Genomic DNA, 22,137 nt, shown 5'->3' with positions numbered 1-22,137 from the left:
GGTCAGAGCGCGGCCCGGCCAGGCCCCGCCCGCCGCTCACGTGGCCCGGCACAGGCCCCGGCGGTGGCGCTGGCTCTGCAGCTCTCGCACCGCCGGTGGGACGGTCGGGTCAGAGGGCAACAGCGAGTCGCCTAGTCCAGGCTCCCTGCTCAAGCAGGGTGATCCCAGACACATGGCGCGGGATTTGTCCCTACTATTCTTGAATATCCCCAATGAGGGAAAGTCCACAGCCCCTCTGAGCAATCTGTTCCAGTGCTCAGTCACCTGCACCGTAAAGATAAAGGTTTCTTCCTCGTGCTCAGGTGGAACCTCCTGTGCATAATTTTCTGCCCATTGTCCTCTTGTCTTCTGCCCTCGTGTCCTGTTGCTCAGAGCTGCTAAGAAGAGCCAGGTCCATCCTCTTGGCACCCTCCTTTCAGAGACTTACACTGAGAATGCCATCTTACAGACATATTTTTTTGAGGCTGACCAAGCCTAACTCTCTCAGCCTTTCCTCATAAAAGAGATGCTCCAATTCTTTAGCTGCCTTTGTTTCTCTCTGTCAGACCTGCTCCAGGAGCTCTATGTCGCTGTTGTCCTCAGGGGCCTGTAACTGGGCACAGCCAGTGCAGCTGAGCCTGGTTTGGCTGCACACTGAGGCTGGGAAGCCCTCAGCAGTGACTGTCCAGGGAAGTGGTGGCCTGATAGAGGTGAAGCCCTGGGCCCTCTGTGCAGCCACAGCTCCAGGGGGAGCATCCACCTGACCCTGCACCTGACCAAAGATTGCCCCATGTGCTATGTGCTGCATCACCTTGCTCACAAAGGTGTGCAAGGCTTTCCCTGGTTTCTTGCTTCTTTTAGTTGTTTTCAGTGGTTGGTTGGTTTTGTTTTTGTTAAAGCAGAAAGGAAAGTTCACAGTTCACAGAAGTAACAGTGGTGCCATGTAGGGGAGCAGCAAAGTGCCTCAACCCTAACCCCCACCCTAAAAAACGTAACAGCACTGGTGGTTCTTGCAGGGTTTCACCCTCCACTGCATTATATCTTTGGCATTTCATAGTTGTAGCAGTGCCCAGGCTGGAGCTCAGGTAGACTGGGGTGCAGAGCAATAGTGCCAGGAGGTGCTAGTGAATAGTGGCTTCTAGTGAACTTATGCTAAGGAGAGCACCTGCGAGGATGAGGCCCGAGCAGTGACAAGGACCGTCACTCATGCAGCACTCCACATGGTTCTCCTTGGGAGAGAACGCTTCCTCCTGCTCTCACACTGCCTTTGAATGATGGCACAGAAGATGACCACTTTTTGTGGTCATTTTCCCTATGTTTTTCATACTGCTTTCCAGTGTTCTTCACCATTTTTGAAGATATCCTAAAAGATACCTACTTTTTGCTGCTTTGTGATGTAATCTGGAAACAAAATATGTCATGATCTAAAGAAATGGCAGTTTCAATAAATCCAGTGGTGCAGATAAACACTGAACACTGCTCCTTTCTACCCTGCCCTTATTGGCATATGAACACTAATAGGATTTGCAATACTCTTTGGAATTAAAAAGTCTGAAAAAAGTGGTGCACTGAAAGGTGATGACTATGCTCTTTGCACACCCCAGGTTCTTTAGGAAATTTCCATACTCAGGCTTAGCGAGTTTTCTGATTTGCTTCACTGCATCCTCAGTACAGACAACATTATTAGTGATGATTTATGATTTGCAACTCCCAATTACGCTATGACCCAGTAACACAGTTCTAGGCTGAGAGTCTTGGTTTATTCTGTTTGTTCAGTTTTTCTTCCTTTCTGCTTTTGTCTCACTTACCTATGTTACCTCTCCCTTCACAAGCGGACAAACATTCCTACAGGTTACATTCTCAAAAGTAGATGTTACATTAGAAACTACTATGAAAAATTCCAATATAATTTTTTTCAAAAATATTCAAATATTTTTTAAAAATACCAGTGCAGAATTAGTCCAGTGAAAGATTTGCAACACAAATAACAAAGTAAAACAAAACAAATCAAATGTGACCCCCCCAAATATGTCATGGAATGGAAACTGCCCTTTGACAATGTCATATTAATAACCTGTATGATGTTTAGTACGATGAATATACTTAAGAAAATATGGTTTTAAAGAAAGACAGGCCTGCTATTGAATGTAGGTCTCTATTTCTCCTTTGAAATTCTTGTGTAGGTCTTGAAGTTATATAGAGAAGACAATCAAGGAATCAAATACAGACTTTCATCTCTTATTTTGATTTAAAGCATAATATCATCAGTGTTAAAATACTGGGGGGCCACCAATCCCAAAAGACTTACCTAGGCAGGGACAGTAGCTCTCCAGCAACATATTTTGTTTCGCATCAGTTTTACTATGTCTACATTATTGATCTGAAGCATTATGCACAGTTTGAGAAGTAGGAGCTACACGTCATTTGTTAACGTGTAGCTTTCTTTTGGCTCTAGGTGTACATGAGGATTGGAACTCTAGAAAAATTTCATTGTTTTCCTTATAATTCTCCTTTTATTTTTTGGGAAATATTAGAACATTAAACCACCCCTTGTTAAGAAAACGTCTTGAACATACTAATTTTTGTCACAGTCATATTCTTACAGATCAAAACAATTTTAAAAATTCTGCCAATTCAAAATTCGGAAGTAATTTTCTGCTTTCGATCAGAAAGACTTTGTATGCCTGAAAGAGCAACAGCCCTTTTATCTTCTGTTCTGAACACAGCATTTGGGAGGGCACTGCGGGGTATGAATTAGACTGGAATTATAGTGCTTACATGTTTTGACATGACTGTAATTTCAGGGTCAAATTTATCAACAAACACAGTGCCCTTTATTGCTCTGTTAGTCTGGAATGACCAATTTAAGATAATTGGATCTGATTTCCAATCAAATTATTCAGCATAAATTCAGTTTGACTTTATGTCAAGAAGGCTGGTGTTTAACCTAGTATCTTGCAATCCAAGCTGGCTTTTTCTGTCCGCTCACAAAATAGGAAAAACCCATGTTCACTGAGCATTAATTATACTTGTAAACTTTGTTTTAATCAGAAAAAGTAAAAAGGCAATTCCTTATTGATAAGGACTATGGGTTGGATTTATTTTCTAGTTTAGTAGCAAAACTAAGTTAAGTCATAGCAAGTTAGCATTCTTGCTTTACAGAAAAGTACAGATATAAATGTTTTATATGCTAAGGCCACCATCAGCTACTTAGGGCAATAGAACTAGAACACTATCTTCCGAAGAACATTCAGTTTTGACTAAAAATAAGCAGTGATGAAATAGCAGGTAAATTGTTCCCATTGTCACCTTTCTTATTCAAACGTGACTTACTGTGGTATTAATTTCTTAGCTTCCATTTTCCATCCATCGAATCTTCGTACATCATTGACCAATAAATTGAAAATCCCTTTGTTACAAGTTGTCTAGTCTAGTGTAGGTGTTAATACATCATGATCAAGACCCCTCTTACATTCATCTTCAAGCTTAAGTTTTATCAACTGATGATTTTCCCGCCCTTTCATGCTCCTGCTAACCATTCTGATGATTTCAAGTTTTCTAGTAACTTACCTGCATTGCTAAACCAACAGAAGTAGCATTGCAGCACCTACACCAGTGACACATACAAAGGTAAGATCATTGCTACTATGCAGGGAGGCAGAGATCTTTATTTGCTTTAACATAAGTATGTTGCCACAGCTCTGAAGTGACAGTTCTGTCTGGCTGTCTCGGGAATCTGGTTCTGTCACTGCAGCATGTTCCAGCCATCCACTCAGTGTCCCACAGTTTCTCTGACAGACCAGCTTTCAGTGAAATTTGGACTCAGCAGAAAACTCTGTGAGGAAGAAGAATCAGATTTTACATTCTGAGTTTCCAGGACCTATTATGTCAGCCTTTCCTTAGTGTCAGATGCGGGCTTGGAAAAATCTTGCTTCCCTGCACAGAAGGTGGTGTTGGGATCACTGAGCCTTGCTGCTGCAATAGAGCTAGATCTTTATTCCTCCCTCAGGCACAGGTCTTTCATCTCTTCAACCACACATCCAGCAGTTACCTCACTCCTGTAACCACAATGTTATAACTAGAAGCTCATACTAAACCAATTTTCTGCCCTGTCTTCAAGGTGGATTTTTTGGGCACTACTACCAACAGTCCAGTTGCCGTCCCTTAATTGTGGCCTGGTTCTTATTCTGTGTACTGCAAATGTTTGCCTTGCAAATTTTGTAAGTGTTCAGTACTGCTCTGAGTCAACACACATTCTTCATTATCTGTTGCCATCCTAGTTTTAAAAATGAAACTAGGAAGAATATTTTCAAGAATATTGAAATATCAATAATCCATCCTTATAGAAATACAGGGCAGCCTTGTGTAGCCTTGTATTCAGTTCAATACAAGCTGATGTCCATTCTCAGAACTCTTCTATACAGGCACACTTCATGCTGTCAAGGAAACTGGCACTTCTTTTTGGACTTTATTTCCTCACTTTATCATCTTTCCACAATACAGCACCTAGCCATGGATAGCACAGTGTGTCACAGGTTGGTTTAAGAAAATAGGACAGGAAGTCTAATGAGCTTATATCCCTTAATGTCTGTGCTCTCAGCTGAATCCTTGCAAAAATCTTTTCCAGACATCAATGGTGGGACATTTAGGGCTAATTTAGCCAAACACATCCATCTGTTTCCTAAGCTATGAAGGCAGAAAATGCCTTATTGACACTCCAGATATACCCAAGAATTGGGCATTTTCACCTTCATGCTATAATTAAAGCAGAATGATTAGACCCTGGTCACTCTTTTCAGAACAGGAAGTGGGAGAAGCCACCCACAGATGCTGCTAGATTGATAGGGCACAGAGAGACTCTTGTTTGCATCAGCACTGTACTTGACCATTTTGATTTGGTAAGCAGTGCATTACTCTCTTCCCTGTTTAGCAGTACTCATTTCCTGTGTCCCCTCCTCTTCTTACCCTATAATTTTGTAATAGAAGCTATAATGACAACCAAGAATTACACAGAGAAAATGAGCTGATTCTTGCTTGTTGAAAAACAAAACAACCTTTGTTCAGATAAATATACCCTCCACTTGCAGCCAAGTCAGGCTCTATGTCACCCTCTTCCCTGTAGATACTCTGCCCCCCATTCCATGCAGGCTGAGCATTTCCTTTGTTATAAAGGGAGGCCAGGGACTGATGTTTCCCTGGGGAAGGGAGCAATCAGCACACCTGACTGTAATTTCAGGACAGCTTTTTCTTCATTTGCTCCCAGCCTGTAAAACTTCAGTCAATCTTAAACTAATAAGAATTTGTTTAACTGGTAATCAGATAACCAGAACCCAGTCCAAAACCAAGCCACTTATTCTTCTTTTATTTGTTAAATAGCTCGCTTTTTACAGTATGACAACTTCTAACAAACCCTAATCACTCACTTGCTTATTTGCTACCTCTTTCTGCTCTTTAGCCCCTCTGATATCTGCCAGCTATCCTGTCTCCACAAAACACACCTCTTTTGTAATCCTAACTTTATGCAACTGAATCACCACCCTGGTTCTTCTTCTCTAATCATATCAAGATTAATTTTTTCCTTCAAGACTTTAAGTACCTCTGTATTCATCCACATTAATTACGCAGGTTCATTTATCATTCCATTTCAGCTATTTTGGCAGTGATGTCACCATGTTTATTTCTTACATAACAGTTTTCCAATCTTTTCATATGCTATCTCTCCTGCACACAGTTCTCTGAATATTTATGTTCAGGCTACCTCTATTACATTAGTAATCACTTAACACCACAAATCAAACAAAGTCATTTTGATTCAGTCATTTCAATCGATATTCTCTTAGCTGATGGATCATATGACCTGGGAGTGTTTTATCTTGGCTTACTATCTGTTTATCAATGCTGTCAGAAGGCTTTGGTCAAAAAAAAAAAAAGAATATGTATGTGATAAGAGCAGGTAATTCCAAGCAGACAGACAAGCATGATCACCACGAAAGACTGATGAATGCAGGAGGCATGGTTTCAATAAGCTCTCTGCTTTCCATCTGAGCACAGCTGACTATGAGGAGACTTTATGCTAGGCTGGCTTTCAACATATGTGCAGTTTATTTAAATAAGAACTTCATTTCAGAGACTTTTTTACCATATTTTATATATACTGCAATAATAACAATTAAGAGGCAATAGGTAGGTATGTTGTATCTTCTTCAAAGACAGCCCTATTCCCATTGAGAAATCAATGAAGAAATTCTCTGGTGGTGAAAGGAATGAAGTAAAAGTATTTTGAAATCAGTGGAGATGAAATTATTTACAGCAGCCGAGAACACAATCACTACTTTCAGTTTCAACAATACTGAGAAAAAGGCGTTTTAGAAATACATACATATCGAGCCTCTGTTCCAACCATTGACAATTTCATTCTATGAGCCTAGTAATAAAAGCCAAGACACACTAACTCCTGAATGGTTCAATATATTCTTTATGACTTGACAGACAGCATTTAAGCATAATCTCTTCATAATCATGAATCACTGTTATTGAAGTACAGATGTTCCAGGGAGATTCTCATTTCACTCTACACCAAATATTTCATGGAGCAGTCTACCTGTGAATGTATTTCGTGCTTACTCAAGCACTTAACTTGGAAGCTAACTTGGAACTAGTGAAAACTGAGCTGACGAAATAGATCTGAGGAGAAGTGACTCTTCTTGCCACCTGGAATAAACTTTTTTTCCTCCAGTGTATGAATGGAAACATGAAAGTTCTTGTAAGAGTTTTCTGAGATGCTTAAATGTTGAACAACAAATAATGTAAGCAGTTTAATAGAAGTGCAGTCTACAATTTTTTTCTTACTTTTTAAGTAGAAATAAAAGATAATTAAATTTTATTTGTAAATTTAACATGTGGAGAAAACCAATAGATGATTAAGGAGAAGTACTGTACACAGGTATAGCATAAAATTTCTTCTGTATGTTAACAGAAAATTGTGAAAATATTTTAGCCTGATCAGATGAGCAAAATGTACTGTGGTCTTAATGCATAATAGTAGTTCTGGATAACCCAAACTACATAGTATGAGTAAAGACTAAATGTTTTTAGTAGGAAGGACTGTAGAAAATGAACATTCAGTGTAGTACCGCTAAGACCATTCCGGTTTTAAGAGAGAGTCATGACAGGCCATGACAATATTCCTTTGCACATAATCCCCAGTAATATCAGTGAATATAATGTTAAAAATAACCTGATGGACTGACCAGTGAAATATTCCAGACTTCATTATTTTGTCCATAGACTTGAATTCCCATGACTGTAATACAATATTCAAGGCCCACCTATTCCAAGCATCCTGACAATGAGGAAGTCAGGCAGAAAAACCAGGAGGCTCACTGGGTGAGCCGTGGGTTCTGAGGGATTGGGCAGAGGAAGTGGCTGAGCCACAATGTCACATCTGAGAAGTAAGTCATGGCAGTGAAGCTGGTGGAGCTGTCAATGACTGGCAAAGGGGAACCATAACTACTGTTTTTAGTGAAGCAATAAGGAGCCCGTGGAACTGCAGGCCAATCAGTCACACCCCTGTGCCCAGCAACATCATGGGTCAGAATGTGGTGGGCTCAAGGGGCATGTGAATACATTGGTTGTATACAACCACCATATGAATTTTGCCTCTGGATTAAGCATCTGTCAAGTTTCATTCCTGGCTACTTTTTTTTTCTGCCTTCTGCATTGTAAAAGCACACAATAAATTTTGCCAAATTGGGAAACTGCGCCAGTGTAGCGAACAGCAGGGTCAGTTCACCAGTCTAGTTCACTGCATGAAAACTCACATGGTAGTGAGAAGGTGAAGTAGGAGTGGCAGCAACTTTTCTATCAAGACTGCGCACTAATTCAACTTCAAAAACTACCCCATAATTTTCCTTTGCCATATTTTTGTCTTCTCCAGCCCTAAAACATACTCTAAATAATTTTCCCAGCAAAGGAAGATTAGAATGTCATGTTGCAAACTTGCTGGCTTCGCATTCAAATATGCCAAAATATGAAATATATCTGTTTCTCTAGTTATGCAGGTCAACTGCATATTTATACTTCTCTTAGCACACACAAACTACACAGATTATTAATCAAGTAATGAAGTAAGTATACAAACATGTAAATAAAAATACTACAAAATGGAACAAGCTACTGCCCACCCTGCCCCCCCCCCCCCCCCCCCCAACAATTACAATAGCAGTGTGGCCACTACAACCTTAGTGCAAGGTAAATTGGTAGGAAAAGGAGTAAGTTCCAATAAACCAACAGTGAGAGCTGTGAGAGAAAAGTTTTACAAGGACCAGCAGTATTTAACTGGGGGCTCTAAAATCACACAAGTAAGGGACTGCTCTGGTGTGGAGAAAGGTTCAAATATGCATATAGCATGCTCAGGAGAGCACATTCAAGCTTCCTGTAACTTCTGTAGTTGCTGCAGGCTATGTGATGCTCACTGCAGCCAACATCTGCCCAACAGCACAAGCAGAGGGAAAGCCACAAATGAATTTCAAATTTGATAAACATTTGCAGTAAATGCCCCAGAACACAGGGGAGTCTGAAGCCAGCTGACACATCTGAACTTTCTGGTTGGTCCCATAGTTGAGTTCAGTAGAAAATATGGACAGCAGTCCAAGGCTAGTGTAAGTATAGTGCAGATAAATAACAAAATCTGCATTCCTCTTGTAAGTTTCCTCCACCCATTTCTGATTTTGTTTCTCTGATCTCTAGTCAGGACAGAACTTTGTTTTTCTGCGTATAGGTGGAGTCAAATGATTTTTGAGGAGGGGAGGAGGGATTCTTATAAAATCCAATGCTTACATATCCTGAAAGAGACAAATTGGTTTGTTCAGCTAGCCAGATGGTAGTTCAGATGAGAGTGACGACCTGGTAGTTTTCAGCACAACTCAAGAACTTACATACAACTGGAAGGTGAAGGAAGAGTTTCATATCCCATACAAGCCTTGGCTGAATAAGGTAATTTCTTGATGCTACACTTGATTTTTGTTACTTCTAACTGGTTGCTCATAGCATTCAGCCCCTCTTTACCATCCTAGTATGCTTTGTCAATAAATTGCTATAGATCATACTCATTAGACTGACTCCTAAAATGATGCTGTGAAGTTAGAAAGGAAAATTTAATGAAGAATTCCTTCTGTATTTGTGTCTGAGGAGAAGTAACTAGTATGACCCTACTGTAGTTGAAGCTCTAGTGACAAGTGAGCATCAGCAGAGCCAGTCTGTGTTAGATGAAAATTATAAGGTATCTGAATGTGACAAACATAGCCTGATCCTTGCCTGTGTACCAAGTCACATGTGTGGAGGAAGTTTCAGCATAAATTACAATTGATTTCTTTGTTTCTTTCCATCTTTCTTCTAATACAACCAATAAAACTCGACTATTTAATTAATCTGTTGTTAATTTATTAAAGCTATATTTTGTACTTAGTTTTACATAGCTCCTGTTTCATGGTATCAGCCTTTGGTAAAAGTACTTTTGTGTCTATGTATATTAAGTATGTTTTTCTTCCTTTTCTCTTTTTTTTTTTTTTCCTAAGTCCAAATCCAAGGTAATAGTACAATATTTGCACAGGAAACCCAAACCAAAAACCCATTACAAAGTCACATTTTTTTATCTAAGTGTGGAAAAACTTAATACTTGCCCTTTTTTGTCTTCTTGGGGGACCTATATCTGTAAAGTATCACCAGCTCACAAGGAGCCCACTCAGCCTCCATTCAGAGACAGTGAATACATTTTTTTGGGGAGTGTTAAGTATGAGTTGCATGAAAACAACAAGCTTAGGATTCATACTAACAAGAGTTTTTTCTTGATTCCACCACCATGTTGTTTTGCAATGTGCAGCAAAAGTATTCAACTAATTTGCTCTTTTGTAAAAAGTAAATTAGAACATGGAGCACAAGATAACCAAGTAGAACAAGTATCCATCTTCACAAGTTTATGTGGCACCCTAAAATGCAAGCAATGAGATAAGCATTTTATAATTTATTTTTATTATTGTCTGATAAGCTTTTTGAATAATTGGCATGAATCAAAACAGAAATAGCTTGGAGAACTTGTAGAGCATTAATAGAGGAACAGCCCCAGTGCCTCAGAAAGTGTCTTTGTAGCTATCCAGGTGCAAAGATAAAGGTTGCACTCTTGCCTGTGTGTTCTTGCTGGCAAAATTTGCCATGAGCATAATAACACTACTAACAGAGCTGTCTGCTCTTGCTGACGCAGACACCAAGCACAGGCTTTCCTGATTTAAGTCCATGTCTCACAGGACATCTGTTCCAGCTGCTATGAGAAATTTTGGAGGTAGGAGTCAGTGGGATGCTAGACAGAATGCTTATGCTTCCAGGCACAGCTTTACATTTTTGAGGCACCTTGTGTATGACCAGGCACAACAGAAGGAGCAGTACCCTACAGGTACTCCTTTTTATTTAGAAGGTTAACTCCAGGGACAAAATGAGTAAGTGAGGATATTAATACCTTACTGTTTACCATTACTCAATAGTTAAGAGCAAAAGGAGATCCTATGTAGCTTTTTTCAGCTTAGGGTGTTTGCAATTACATAATCTTATAATAAATTTCTCTTGCAAGTGAAGGAGGAAGAAAGCAAAGTGTGGTGTCAGAAACATGTTCCCTTATTGTATTATCTATGCTTTCTTCTACTCTGTTCAGGCATTCCAGCAATTCCCTATAGGATGCAGCTGCACTGCTTTCAAATCCATAGTGCTGCTGGAAAATAACTACCTCATTAATTAATAATGGAACTGAAATAGTAATTTTATTTGGGAGTTACATATAACACTGTGATCATTAAAAGGAACTGAAAGATGAATTCTGAGCTGTGACATAAAAGATATATTTGTGGTAAGGAAACATGCTGTTCATTTAAGTTTTGTGAGCAGTAAGGCCCAATTTATTCTCCTCCCGGGACAGAGTTTGCCTAATGAAAGTGAAGGGTGCTGGGTGGTGTCATGCAGATTTTATCATGCCTGTTTTAGTCTGGGTGTTGCCTGGTAAGCAGCAGGATTTCTTCTATCTGTCTTGTGGCCCAAATTATAATCCCTTGCCCAGGCATGTCTTTGCAGAATGCAGCAATATCAGTATCACTCTCCCTAGGCAGGCTCATTTAGCTTGAGTGTTGTGTCCTTTTTGTGTTCTTCCAAGCCTCAAACAAAATTATGACCATGCTACTTGAGCTCAGCATTGTCAGAATGCTACAGCTTCAGCTTGATATAATTTCTGTATTTTCTTATAGTAAACTGAGCACTAATACAAGCATTAATGCGTCCAACTTTACAAAATTTATGACCTTTGAAAGTATTAGCTACAATTGACAACTGAGAAAACAGGCACAGCAAGATCTGACAACTTGCTTAAGATGACCCCAGAAACTGTGGGTATGAAAACCTGATTCTTTCATACAGACCTCAACACAAGGCAGTCTCTCCCTCTGTTGTGGCTGTTCTAAGATTTTTTAAGATGTGCAAATGAGTCCAGTGCCGTGTCAGTCTAGATATGGGGCAGTAGAATGATTTTGTTTCTGATCCCTACAAGGCTCTCATGGCTTCTTCTCCCCACCCTGCTGCAGTGATTCAGATCCTCCTGAGATCATGCACCTCAAGGGAGCAAATCACAAGACTAGTGACTGCTTCTTTGTACTGGATAACTTCAAGTGGTACGGGTTCCCTCATGCAGCTCATTTTTCCCAGGTGCACAGAGGGTAGAGAATTTTAAGTATAGTATATCTTCAGCTATCTCAAGTTTCCCATTCTCCTCCTGAGATAGGTCTTTTTTGGTCTTCTGTATCTTGTACAATATCCCTGCTCAGCATTTAGTGTCCATAAAGAAATCAGAAAAATGTATGAATGTTTCTCTCCCTCCAGCCAGATCCCAGGTCCTCCATGCACTGCATGATTGCTGCATGTTTGTCACAAAACTTTTAAAGGGAAATATGCTTTTTCAGTTTTGTGCTTAATAAGATATTCTTGCCTATGAATATATCTTTGCAAGGATGGATGTGCACCATTTTGGCAAAAATGCTTGGCATTACAGGAATGATTAATATTTATAAATGCTAAAATGTTGAGGACCCTAAAATTCTTCTATTTTTGAAAATCTTCATGTCTGAATATCTTCCCATTATCTTCTCTCCTTGGTTCACATCTGCATACTTCTTTTGTTTTCTTAACTCTGTACTTGAATTTTTTTAAAAACTTCTTTATTCAGTCTTCTGTGTCTTCAGACCTCTGTTACTCAGGTAATATTTTCAGTCAAACCACTGTAATGAATGTTGTATTTTAACTTGATAATTACTTGTGTAAGCCATTACTAGAATATTTTAATTAATTTCTTTAACCATGGGCCTTCTACCAATTTGCAGATCTGTTAAAAAACCTCATCACCATCACTACCACTCCAGAAAAAAAAAGGAAAAAACAACCCAAACACCAGAGAAGAACTAAGAATTAGAAAAGATGCAGGCTAAAGACAGCAATCCACCAGACGGTGGCTATGGATGGGTTGTGGTAGTGTCAGCCTTCATGGTGATGGGCCTCACTGCTGCTGTCCTCAAGACTTTTGGTCTGTTCTTTGTTGAAATCCAGCAGCACTTTGATGAACTTGCAAGCACCACTTCTTGGATCACATCAGTAACCATTACAGTCTTTCATTTAGGAGGTAGGTAGTAGTACTCCTCTAGCATTTTATTTTAATATTAATCACCTGAGAAAGTTTGGAAGTCTTCCTTAAAAAAGCCCCAATCCCAGCAACATATAAGGTCTAGACTTCCTTCAGAAGTCTCTACAGAAAATACAGAAAAATTTCAGAAAATTGGCATTTACTGCCTCATATTTGGAATGGGTTAATAACAAAACTCTATAAACATAGGAATCTGATTGCTTGAAAAAACATCATTTACCTAAACTCATGATTAAGTTTTGCTACAGGCTTTGAGTTAAACTCACTAGGAATAATAGCCACAGAGCTAGTTGAATCAAGCTCTTAAAACAGTTTGTGCAAGCTCACTGATCTCAGTGTGACTGTCTGAAGTACTTTTTCAAAGTACTTCAGAATACAAGGATTGTGACCCCATCCATCAGGTAAGCCATCTGCTACCAAAATTATTCTCAGTCCTGCTTTTTCCCACTTCTTTTTATATTCACCAAGATCCCCTTTCTTTGCATGTATTACCAACTCTGTGTCTTCTTCACCCCTCTTACTATGATTCCAAGTTACTGATCTACCAGAAAACTCACAGGGTTAAAAAGAAAAAAACAATCTATTCACACAGAGAGAACTCAATAAAGACATGGCCATGCAAGCAGAGAGTAGAGGAAGATAGAGTGAAATATCCCAGTCAAAGGCAGTGAGGTCAAATACCACATCACATCAAATGAAGGAGGGAAAAATAAGAAACATACTGCATTTGACTCAGTTTGGTTGTTTAAAGAGTCCTTAGTGCCCTGCAAACTGCATGATCCTTCACATGATGTGAGGATTCCAAACATGTGCAGGCTTGAACTGTACAGAATTTGTGAAATCTGCTCTGCATATTCTCATAGAGATATATGGTTGCTATAGGTAAATATCCTTACATAATAAATGCTATCATAATTTTCTTTCTGAAGACACTTCTTTGCATAGACACTGTATAATTACGTGCATCCTACTCAGTCCACACCTATCAGTATTATTGCTTGGAACTCCAGTATTTCCAAACATCAAGAGCAACTGATCTTTCTTTGAAAAATGTATTCAGAAGGAAAAAAGAGTAACCCAAAGTCAAAGTAAAAAGATAAAATAAGTCATGAGTTGAAAAGATTTTATCAGTTCCATAAACTATTATCCTTGATGCCTGCTTGGCAGTGACAGATATAATTAACAGAAAAAAAAATTTGAAAAACCTGCTTCACAGACCACAGAAATTAATAAATGGTAATCTATCAATTTGGTTAACAAAATAGATGTATCACTGACATATTGTGATACTATTGTGTCATTCAGGCATTTGAAGTTCATGAGAAGAAAAACCCAGCACAGGACGGAAAAACTTAACAGTCCTGTTTTAGTTAGGTTTTGTTTTGTTATAGCATATATTTACATTGTATAGGAATGTATGAAGGAATAGAGCATTTAACACAATAATATCAAGTATAAACCAGAAAAATAATATATTTGCCTAGCCACATGGGAGGCCAGCCTACTTCAAGGAAGGCAGCTATAATTTTCAGCAGAAGTTGCTTTTCATCCTTTGAAATCCATTGAAAATAATCCTCTTTCAGTGAATAAAGCTTGGTGGTCAAACATTCCAAACCCCCTCTATATAGTAGTTTATAAATGTCTCAGGTCAATACATAATTGTCCTCATCTTCTTCTGCCTTGCTTCATTTATAGGGACCAAACTTCCTGATGAAAATCACCTGAGCCTCCAGTTCTTTGAGCATGTTTCCTGGCCTGCTTAGTTTTTCTTAATGTCTCTCTCTGGGAAACTTTAAGTGTCACTTGGCTCAGTAGAAGGATGATCACTGAATTATTATTTTTTCCTATTTGAATCCTTTCAACAGCAGGTCTGTTTCTTGTGTTGAAGGAGAGCATGTGCTTCCACTCCCAAGGTCTGCACTTGAAACAGGCTGTTCAGTTTACCACAGTAAGGATTCTCCCCATCACCTTCACCAGCCTTCTCTGGCTACTGATGTACACCTCCCAACACCTTTCTCTTTGTACTCTTGTTGTCATCCCTTTCCATTGCTTGTGCATTTTCTGTGTGTTGCCCTTGTCCTTTCAAACTCTGGAGTCAAGATATTTTTACCCATTTCCAGTTCTGTGGCTAGCTTCTTTCTTTCTCTTGCTACTCCATATTTAATTTCTGCCTGTTTATTCTTCTTATTTACTATTTAAGAATTGAGATTTGGTAATATTTCTGCTCCAGCTGCAGTTCTTTTTCTTGTCTTCAAGAACTTTCATGGATGTTACCCTGTGTCTAGTTTTCTCTTCTTTTTTTCATCATATTTTATGATTCACCAACTGCATGTACTTTATCATGTCTCATGAACTACATCTTAAGATAATGACTGAATTTCAGTATCATTTTAAATGTTTATAAAAATATCATATTTTTGCTGTAAAACCTGATGAGACATTTGAAGTTTGTGTAACTCCTGCCAGGTCTTTCTGCTGTCAGGCAATGTACATGCTGAAGACTTTGCAACAACTAGTACTCTGTCAGGTTTATTTCACTCATCCTAGCTACCAAATTCTCTTAATTCTGATTAGCACAGGTTAATGTACAACAACCTGCCCCTACAAAGTACTATGAAACCTTCCTTGCCGGCTGCTCTCTCTTAATAATTGTCTTCCTACTTATTTATATTTAGAAGCGTGGTCCCTGTTAACTGAATTCGGTTCTATGCATGAACTCCAGTTCCCAGGATATTTAACAGATTTTAGGGAGCTGGTTCATGCCAGGTGGTACTTGGGAACCCCCTAGTGGCCACGGCCATTTAAAGAAATCCTACGGCTTTGACCTCGACTCTTATGATGCTGATGGAAAAAACCAGCCAGGCAGTAAAACTATCCTTAATTAAGCAAAAATATCTCTGACATTTCAGGTGTTTCCAGACAGTGACTAGAGACCAAAGCAGCTGCTGCACCATCAGATCTGTACCACCTGCACCTTTGCCCTTGTGTTGAAGAGCCACTGCATTCTGTTGTGAGAAACTGTACAACTAAATAAAGATTTAAGAAATGAACTGCCAATTTTCTGTAAAAAGTATTACCACAAAATAAACCCTAATTTTTGGTCGTTTATAAACTTTTAAAATTCCATTAAGGGTTGATTTTTGCAAAATTCTAGAAAACAAAAGTTAGTTTTCTCCAGAAAGTTTTCATGCCAGACATATCAATAACACATTCTCAATAGTACAGTTTTTATAGATGAACCTATAGATTCCGTGGCTGAATCTTCATCTTCTGCTAAAACAGTCCGTGAGGTTCTGTCTTGTTGGTAGTTGTATCCTTACACGAAAGTCAGTAGAACTGTCCTACTACAAGGAAGGCACTAAAATGCTCTTTCCCTTTAAAAGAGTCCACATATGTTGAATATGTTTTCAAATCTGTGCCTCGGAACAGTAATTTCTCTATCAGCAAGAATAAAATTTTGAAATTTTGATTGACCTCCTACCCCATCCAGCAGAATTAAGACTGTTTGTGTCAAGCATTATAAGGGTAGTCACCGTTAAAATGTTTTATTTATTTGGCCATGTTGATCAGATTAATGTTCAAATGTATTTTTCTTTCTCCAATTTTTCTGCTTATCTAGCCCCTGTTGCCAGTTCACTGTGTGTACAATATACCCATCGGACAGTTGTGATCACTGGAGGACTTCTGGCTTTTTCAGGAATGGCATTGGGATTTTTTGGACTCAACATGGTCTGGTTGTATGCAACAACTGGCTTTCTACAGGGTATGAATTTATGGCTTCATGGCTTTCTTCCACCAGCAACATATTTGAGGGTGCGAGTGGTAGGAGTTTTAAAATCTGCTATCTATTTTGACTTTATGAGCAGCCAGAACAAGCAATGTTCTTTAAAAGTGATTTCCCTCCCATTTCACTCTGGAAATAAGAGTTTGTACAGGAAATCTGCATCAACAAAGAAGGCAAATATTTAGATGCCAATAATTTACACTTGCAAATTATATGCAAGCAGAAAATTAAATGTTTTGTTTTTCATTCAGAGATAAGAAATTTGTGAAGGTTTAAAAAAATTTCATAAAGGGAACTGAAGTAAAAAGACAGGGAGATCCCAAATTCTATACTTTGTATCAGCTTATCTTATGGTTTGAACAGAGTCCCAGGCTTTCATTTTATTCCAATCCTTTCCTTTACTTCAGGCAAAACCAGGCCAGAAAGTTGTCTCCAACAGCTAGAAGATTTTCCTGGAACAGGAAGCAAAGCTAGCAGGGAATAAAATAAACCATTCTGAATTCTGCACTGGATGCCTGAGAAAATGTCTGGAATTTGAACCCTTTAGCAGTCCTGCCAAAGAGTCTAGGGAGCCATCAAAATAACTCTAAGTTAGAGCAGGTTTTAAATTTGCTCAAAGCAGTTGAGCAAGAAAATGAAGAGCAAATAGAGGCAATACACCAACTTCCCTCATGTCCCACCTCACTCATGTCTACCCTGAACACAGCTCAGCTTAACTGGCTGGTCTGACTTAGTACCAGCCGTTAACACACACAGCATGGACAATGGGATCTGCCTAGCTTCAACCCCATGACCATGGGATTTCTCATGCACTGGCAAAGCTGTGAAACCAACTTCTTTTTTTTTTTTTTCTAAGTGAGAATGTAATAATGTATATACTTCATGTTCTGCTTTTTCACTTGAATATATACAATGTACAGAATATAATATAGTCACAAGTATATCCTTACACCTACTCCAGCTAAGCTCATGCTTCTTCTGGGCAAAAATGTTTTCTTTCTAACACTTTTTAACTTTGCAAATGTAGAAGCACTGACTGCTTTAATTTCTACCTTCACAAAATACCTCAATAGTGTCTAACCTCTGCTATTTCTATTGATGTTTTTCAGGTCTTGGCATTTCTTTTTCGTGGACACCAGCCATTAGCATTGTTAGCCACTATTTCTCCAAGAAAAGGGCTTTGGCCAATGCTATTGCCAGTGCTGGAGAATGTGCCTTTGCATTCATCTTTGGGCCATTTTTCCAGTGGTTGATTGGTCAATACGGATGGAAAGGTGCCCTCTTGATCATAGGTGGCATCCAACTCAATATTTGTGTCTGTGGAGTACTGATGCGACCCCTAGCAAGCAGCTGCTTCCTTGAGGCCAGCCATCGTGAAACTGAAACACCACCTGGCAATAGTGCATCCAGGACAGACAAAGAAGATCAGTCTCCCATCAGGCCCAAAACCTTCAACTGGATGCTTGTGAGGCGACCAGAATTTGTACTTTATGCCATTTTTGGTATATTAGCTGCTATGAGTTTTTTTGTTCCTCCATTATTTTTAGTTCCACTTAGCTACAGCCTCGGAATAGATGAATCATGGACTGCATCCCTCCTATCCATTTTGGCTATGGTGGACTTTGGAGGCAGATTGCTGTGTGGCTGGTATGCCAACCTCCACGTTACCAAAAGCATTCATTTGCTGGCAATGGCGATTACATTGATCAGTACTTCCCTGATGCTCTTGCCACTGGCTAACAATTACCTTTCCCTGGCAATATTCACTGGCTTCTATGGATTCTTCTTTGGTACAACAGTCGCCATTCACATTACAGTGCTAGTAGATGTTGTAGGCATGCCAGAATTTGACAGTGCCCTAGGACTTTTCATGCTTATTCGAAGCACTGGAGGTTTTGTGGGGCCTCCTCTTGCGGGTAAGTTAAGACAACTCACTGCCAAATACAGTTTAAAAGAGGAAAGAGGAATGGTAATCTGAACTGAAAAGATCTGGATCTGCACTCAACTTCCCCCCTTTTTTAGCTCAGGGGCATCTGAGCCAAGAAGTACATAAAAACAAATAGTCAGTTTAAATCCTCTTCAAAATACACTGCTCCCTCTCTTCTGTGTGATTTTGGAGATGTCTTTACAACAAGAAAGGAGGGATGAAAGCCAGGGTTCACATGGTGGTCCTGCTTCCTGAATTCCACATAATGCCACTTGATGGCCTCCAACTATCTAGCTAAGAAAGTGCGCCTTTGGGACAAGCAGCAGACACACACTCTCAGAGAAGAAACTGAAATTTGAGAACACTGATGTTGCACAAATGTTGGTATTGTTGGGAGGGTTTCTACAGAAGTTCAAATTGAACAGCCTGAAACATTAGGCTATGCAAACCTCAAGGAAATATTCAGAGAAATGCCTGCTGGTTTTAGACAGCATTTGAGCCAGCTAGTATAATAAACAGGGAAGGCAGCACATAAAAACAGTGGGAAGAGAGAGCAGACAATGAGACAGCACATGGATTTATGGGCTGGCAAAAAGATATAGTCATCTTGGAAAAATGCAAGACAAATGAACCGCAAGCTGTAGACGCTTTGAAAAGTGATATGGCAAAAAAAAAAAAAAAAAAGACCAGTGTGACTTGTACAATGCAGATCTGAGTCCTCATCCAAAACTACAAGTGACTTTTGTGGTAATGACACTGCTAATGGGTTGCAAATGAGTCCAACTGAATACTGAAATATTTTAATTCACTTTTGAAATACAAGAACCAGGAAGATTTGTAGAGGGTTTGAAACAGAACAGTATCAAAAATGTGTTGGAAAGATCTGAATAAAATACAGTTTATAGTGGCTGGTCACTAGTACTCATTATCTGGGAATCAGTGCGACCCCTTTTTGTATATTTAGTGAACTACAAAGAAGATATGGAAGAGCAGGCAACCCTAAGTGCCTCTCAAGCTCTCCTCTCCTCCTTTGAGTGTAAAATCTAAAAGATTTGAGTTCATGGTTCCTGTGCCTATATAGGGCTGATCTTAGTTTAGATTATGGGCAAGGAAGTACCCTAAACATGGACAAACTTCCCAAAAGCAAGCAACCTTCATCAGCCCACAAAGGAATGTGCCATCATACCCACAGGACAGCTGACACACTGCTGCAGTGCTACTACTGTACTACTGTACTGTAGAGATTTTTCAGTATAATACACAATGGCATCATATATTTTGGTTGGCTTCAATGTCCCTGAAAACCAAGGTCTTTTTGTTAGCTTCTGTGACTCTTTGTAAAATGATGGCCTGGAAACCCATAACACATCAGACAAATTCTCCAATTTTGTCTCCAGCAGATGAATCTCCTTCCCTTCTTTAAACTCGCTCATGCTGTAGTTGTGGTCCAAATTACAGCAACTGGTGACAACTACCCCACAGAACATTGAGTTGCTCACAAACACAGCTGCACAGTCTGTCTTTCTGCCAGTACCTGCACTGTCTGCCACACTTTTGGTTGGAAAGTACTTAAAACTGTCTAATATATTGTTTCACTAGCAATTCACAAATGAAAAACAATGAGACATGAATTGTGTTTCAAAACACAAAAATGAAAAATGAAAAATGCTATACTGGGGTGATATTCCTTGTGCTTACGGTGTAGAAATCTGCCAGACAAGTATGTAGCCAGTACACTGCCTTTGTAAGAGGATATATTCACAATGCTGAGCTAATTTACATTCATCTGTTCTCCATCAATCATATTCCTGTCATTTGTTTCTCTCCAGGTCTGATTGTGGACATGGCTGGAAATTACAGAGCAGGCTTCTACATGGCAGGAGCCATTCTTGTCCTATCAGCTGGATTTTTAATTATTTTAGATCGACTCCAACAGAGAAAAATAAGAGGAAGCAAGATTAGAAACAAACCAGAAAAGTCAACGTTACCTTACCCCTCCCTCCATATCCTGAAGCATCAAACCAGAAGGTATGGAGAGCACAATGTAGTGGTGTGACTACATGAGACCTCTGACAGCCTCTCAAGGACACATGGAAGTGTTTTGTTTTTGCCAAACTCGCTATTATTAGCATTTAGAAGAACAGAAATTTTGGGTACGGCTGTTTGAAACAAAGGAAGAAAGTACTTAATTTACATGCAAAGTAGAGCAGTAACCATTACCATATTATTTTGATATTGAAGTTGCATTTTGACTAGGCAAGCCTTCAGTAGAGTCCCAGAGGGCTGTGCTAAATGAAATAGGCAAACCATAGCCTAAATTAAATTGCCGTGAAGCATGTGTGCAGCAGATACAAACTCTACCCTCAATCACAGACTGCAGCTATTGCTAAAAAAAAAGGAAGAGGCATCAGCTCACAAATGCTTACTTGGGGAAGTGGTGCCCAGTATTTTCAGTAAACAAGTTGTATCTGAAAGCACAAGTAAATGAATACAGTTTTGAGCTGAAGGATTTGCAGGTACTCTACAGAGCAGTGCTGGAATAAGATAAGAGTACTAGAATGGGCTAGATGACTTCCTGATGTCCCCTTCAGTCCCACATTCCAATTTTCCTAAGGCAAATACTTTGACTAAAGTCTCTATTTATAAGAATAAAAAAGAGTCTGTATCCAAACAACTGGGTTTTTTTGTAATTTTACTGTATTAGGGAAAGACAGAATTTAAGGGAGAAAAGGCTGAATAACATCTAGAAAGAAACACTGAAAGGAAAAATATGTAGCACTTTAAAGCCTTCAAACTATTATGAATATCATATCTGCCCTACTTAAAAACTTCATAAATTTTCACCATTGAAACACTTCCTCTGTGAAGTTGAATTTACTTAAGTCTCTCATCTGAAAGAATTACTTCTTGTCTCATAAGAACTAAAATTTAATTTAACTTACAGGGAATCAGCTGAACCATTAATAAATCAACTACCTGTGGGGGCTTATTGGAAGGAGAGGAACTGAGTGTGGATTGTCTTGTAGTAAGGCTCTGACACACCTGACAAAAATCCTTTTTTTTTTTTAAACTTATCAGTTGAAAATTTTAGATTTTTCTGAGTATTATTCTACAGTCTTCTGCAGCGTTCCTACTTAAAAAAACTCTTCATTTTATAAAGTGGAGGTGGTATTGCTGGAGGTGGGAAGAATGGGGAAATGTTTAATAGATGCAGTTTCCAGCTCTGGCACTCTGTTAAAATTCTGTATTTTATTTACAAGCCCTGTCACCAATTTATTTTGATATAGGCAGCAAAGAAGGCACTTAGTGGCACACTGTGATGGAAGAACGGGGGCATAAGGAGAAGGTCAAGGGAGGGGATTGCTCCCCGCTGCTCCATGGTTGTGCATGCATTTTGGAGCAGCAAAGCACAGGAAAGAAGTTGACAAAGATGACTGGGTTCAGGAGAGGATCACTGAGAGGCTGTGGAACCTCTGGTTCAGCCTCTGTGAACCTCTGTGGGCTGGTTCAGCCAGGGGAGCAGCAGCTTTGGGGGTAACAAACAGCATTCCTGGCACCAAGGGGAGGAATAGGAGATGCAGCTGGGCTGTTCACAGCAGTGCATGGTATGAGGGTGAGGCAGCAGCAAAGCTGAAACAGAGAGAGCTCAGGCTGAAGCTATGAGGAGAGCCTGGCAGCACGGACATAGTCCGGCATAGTTGAGCTGATAACATCCTTGGG

General features: G+C 39.4%; 1 protein-coding gene across 1 annotated transcript; it reads left to right on the top strand.

Annotated features, from left to right (window-relative positions):
* The first annotated feature begins 12,483 nt into the window (after positions 1–12,483).
* On the top strand, positions 12,484–20,473 carry LOC139589501 (monocarboxylate transporter 13-like). The gene is made up of 4 exons (XM_071425949.1): positions 12,484–12,685; positions 16,326–16,469; positions 17,600–18,406; positions 20,247–20,473. Exons 1-4 carry the CDS (start codon positions 12,484–12,486, stop codon positions 20,471–20,473), a joined length of 1,380 nt encoding a protein of 459 aa, XP_071282050.1.
* Positions 20,474–22,137: the final 1,664 nt, after the last annotated feature.

Source organism: Agelaius tricolor, unplaced genomic scaffold (assembly GCF_023055355.1).
Source record: "Agelaius tricolor isolate 1412-34295 unplaced genomic scaffold, bAgeTri1.0.p SCAF_4, whole genome shotgun sequence".
Lineage (NCBI taxonomy): Eukaryota > Metazoa > Chordata > Aves > Passeriformes > Icteridae > Agelaius > Agelaius tricolor.
This window is presented reverse-complemented; position numbering and strand designations above follow the sequence as displayed.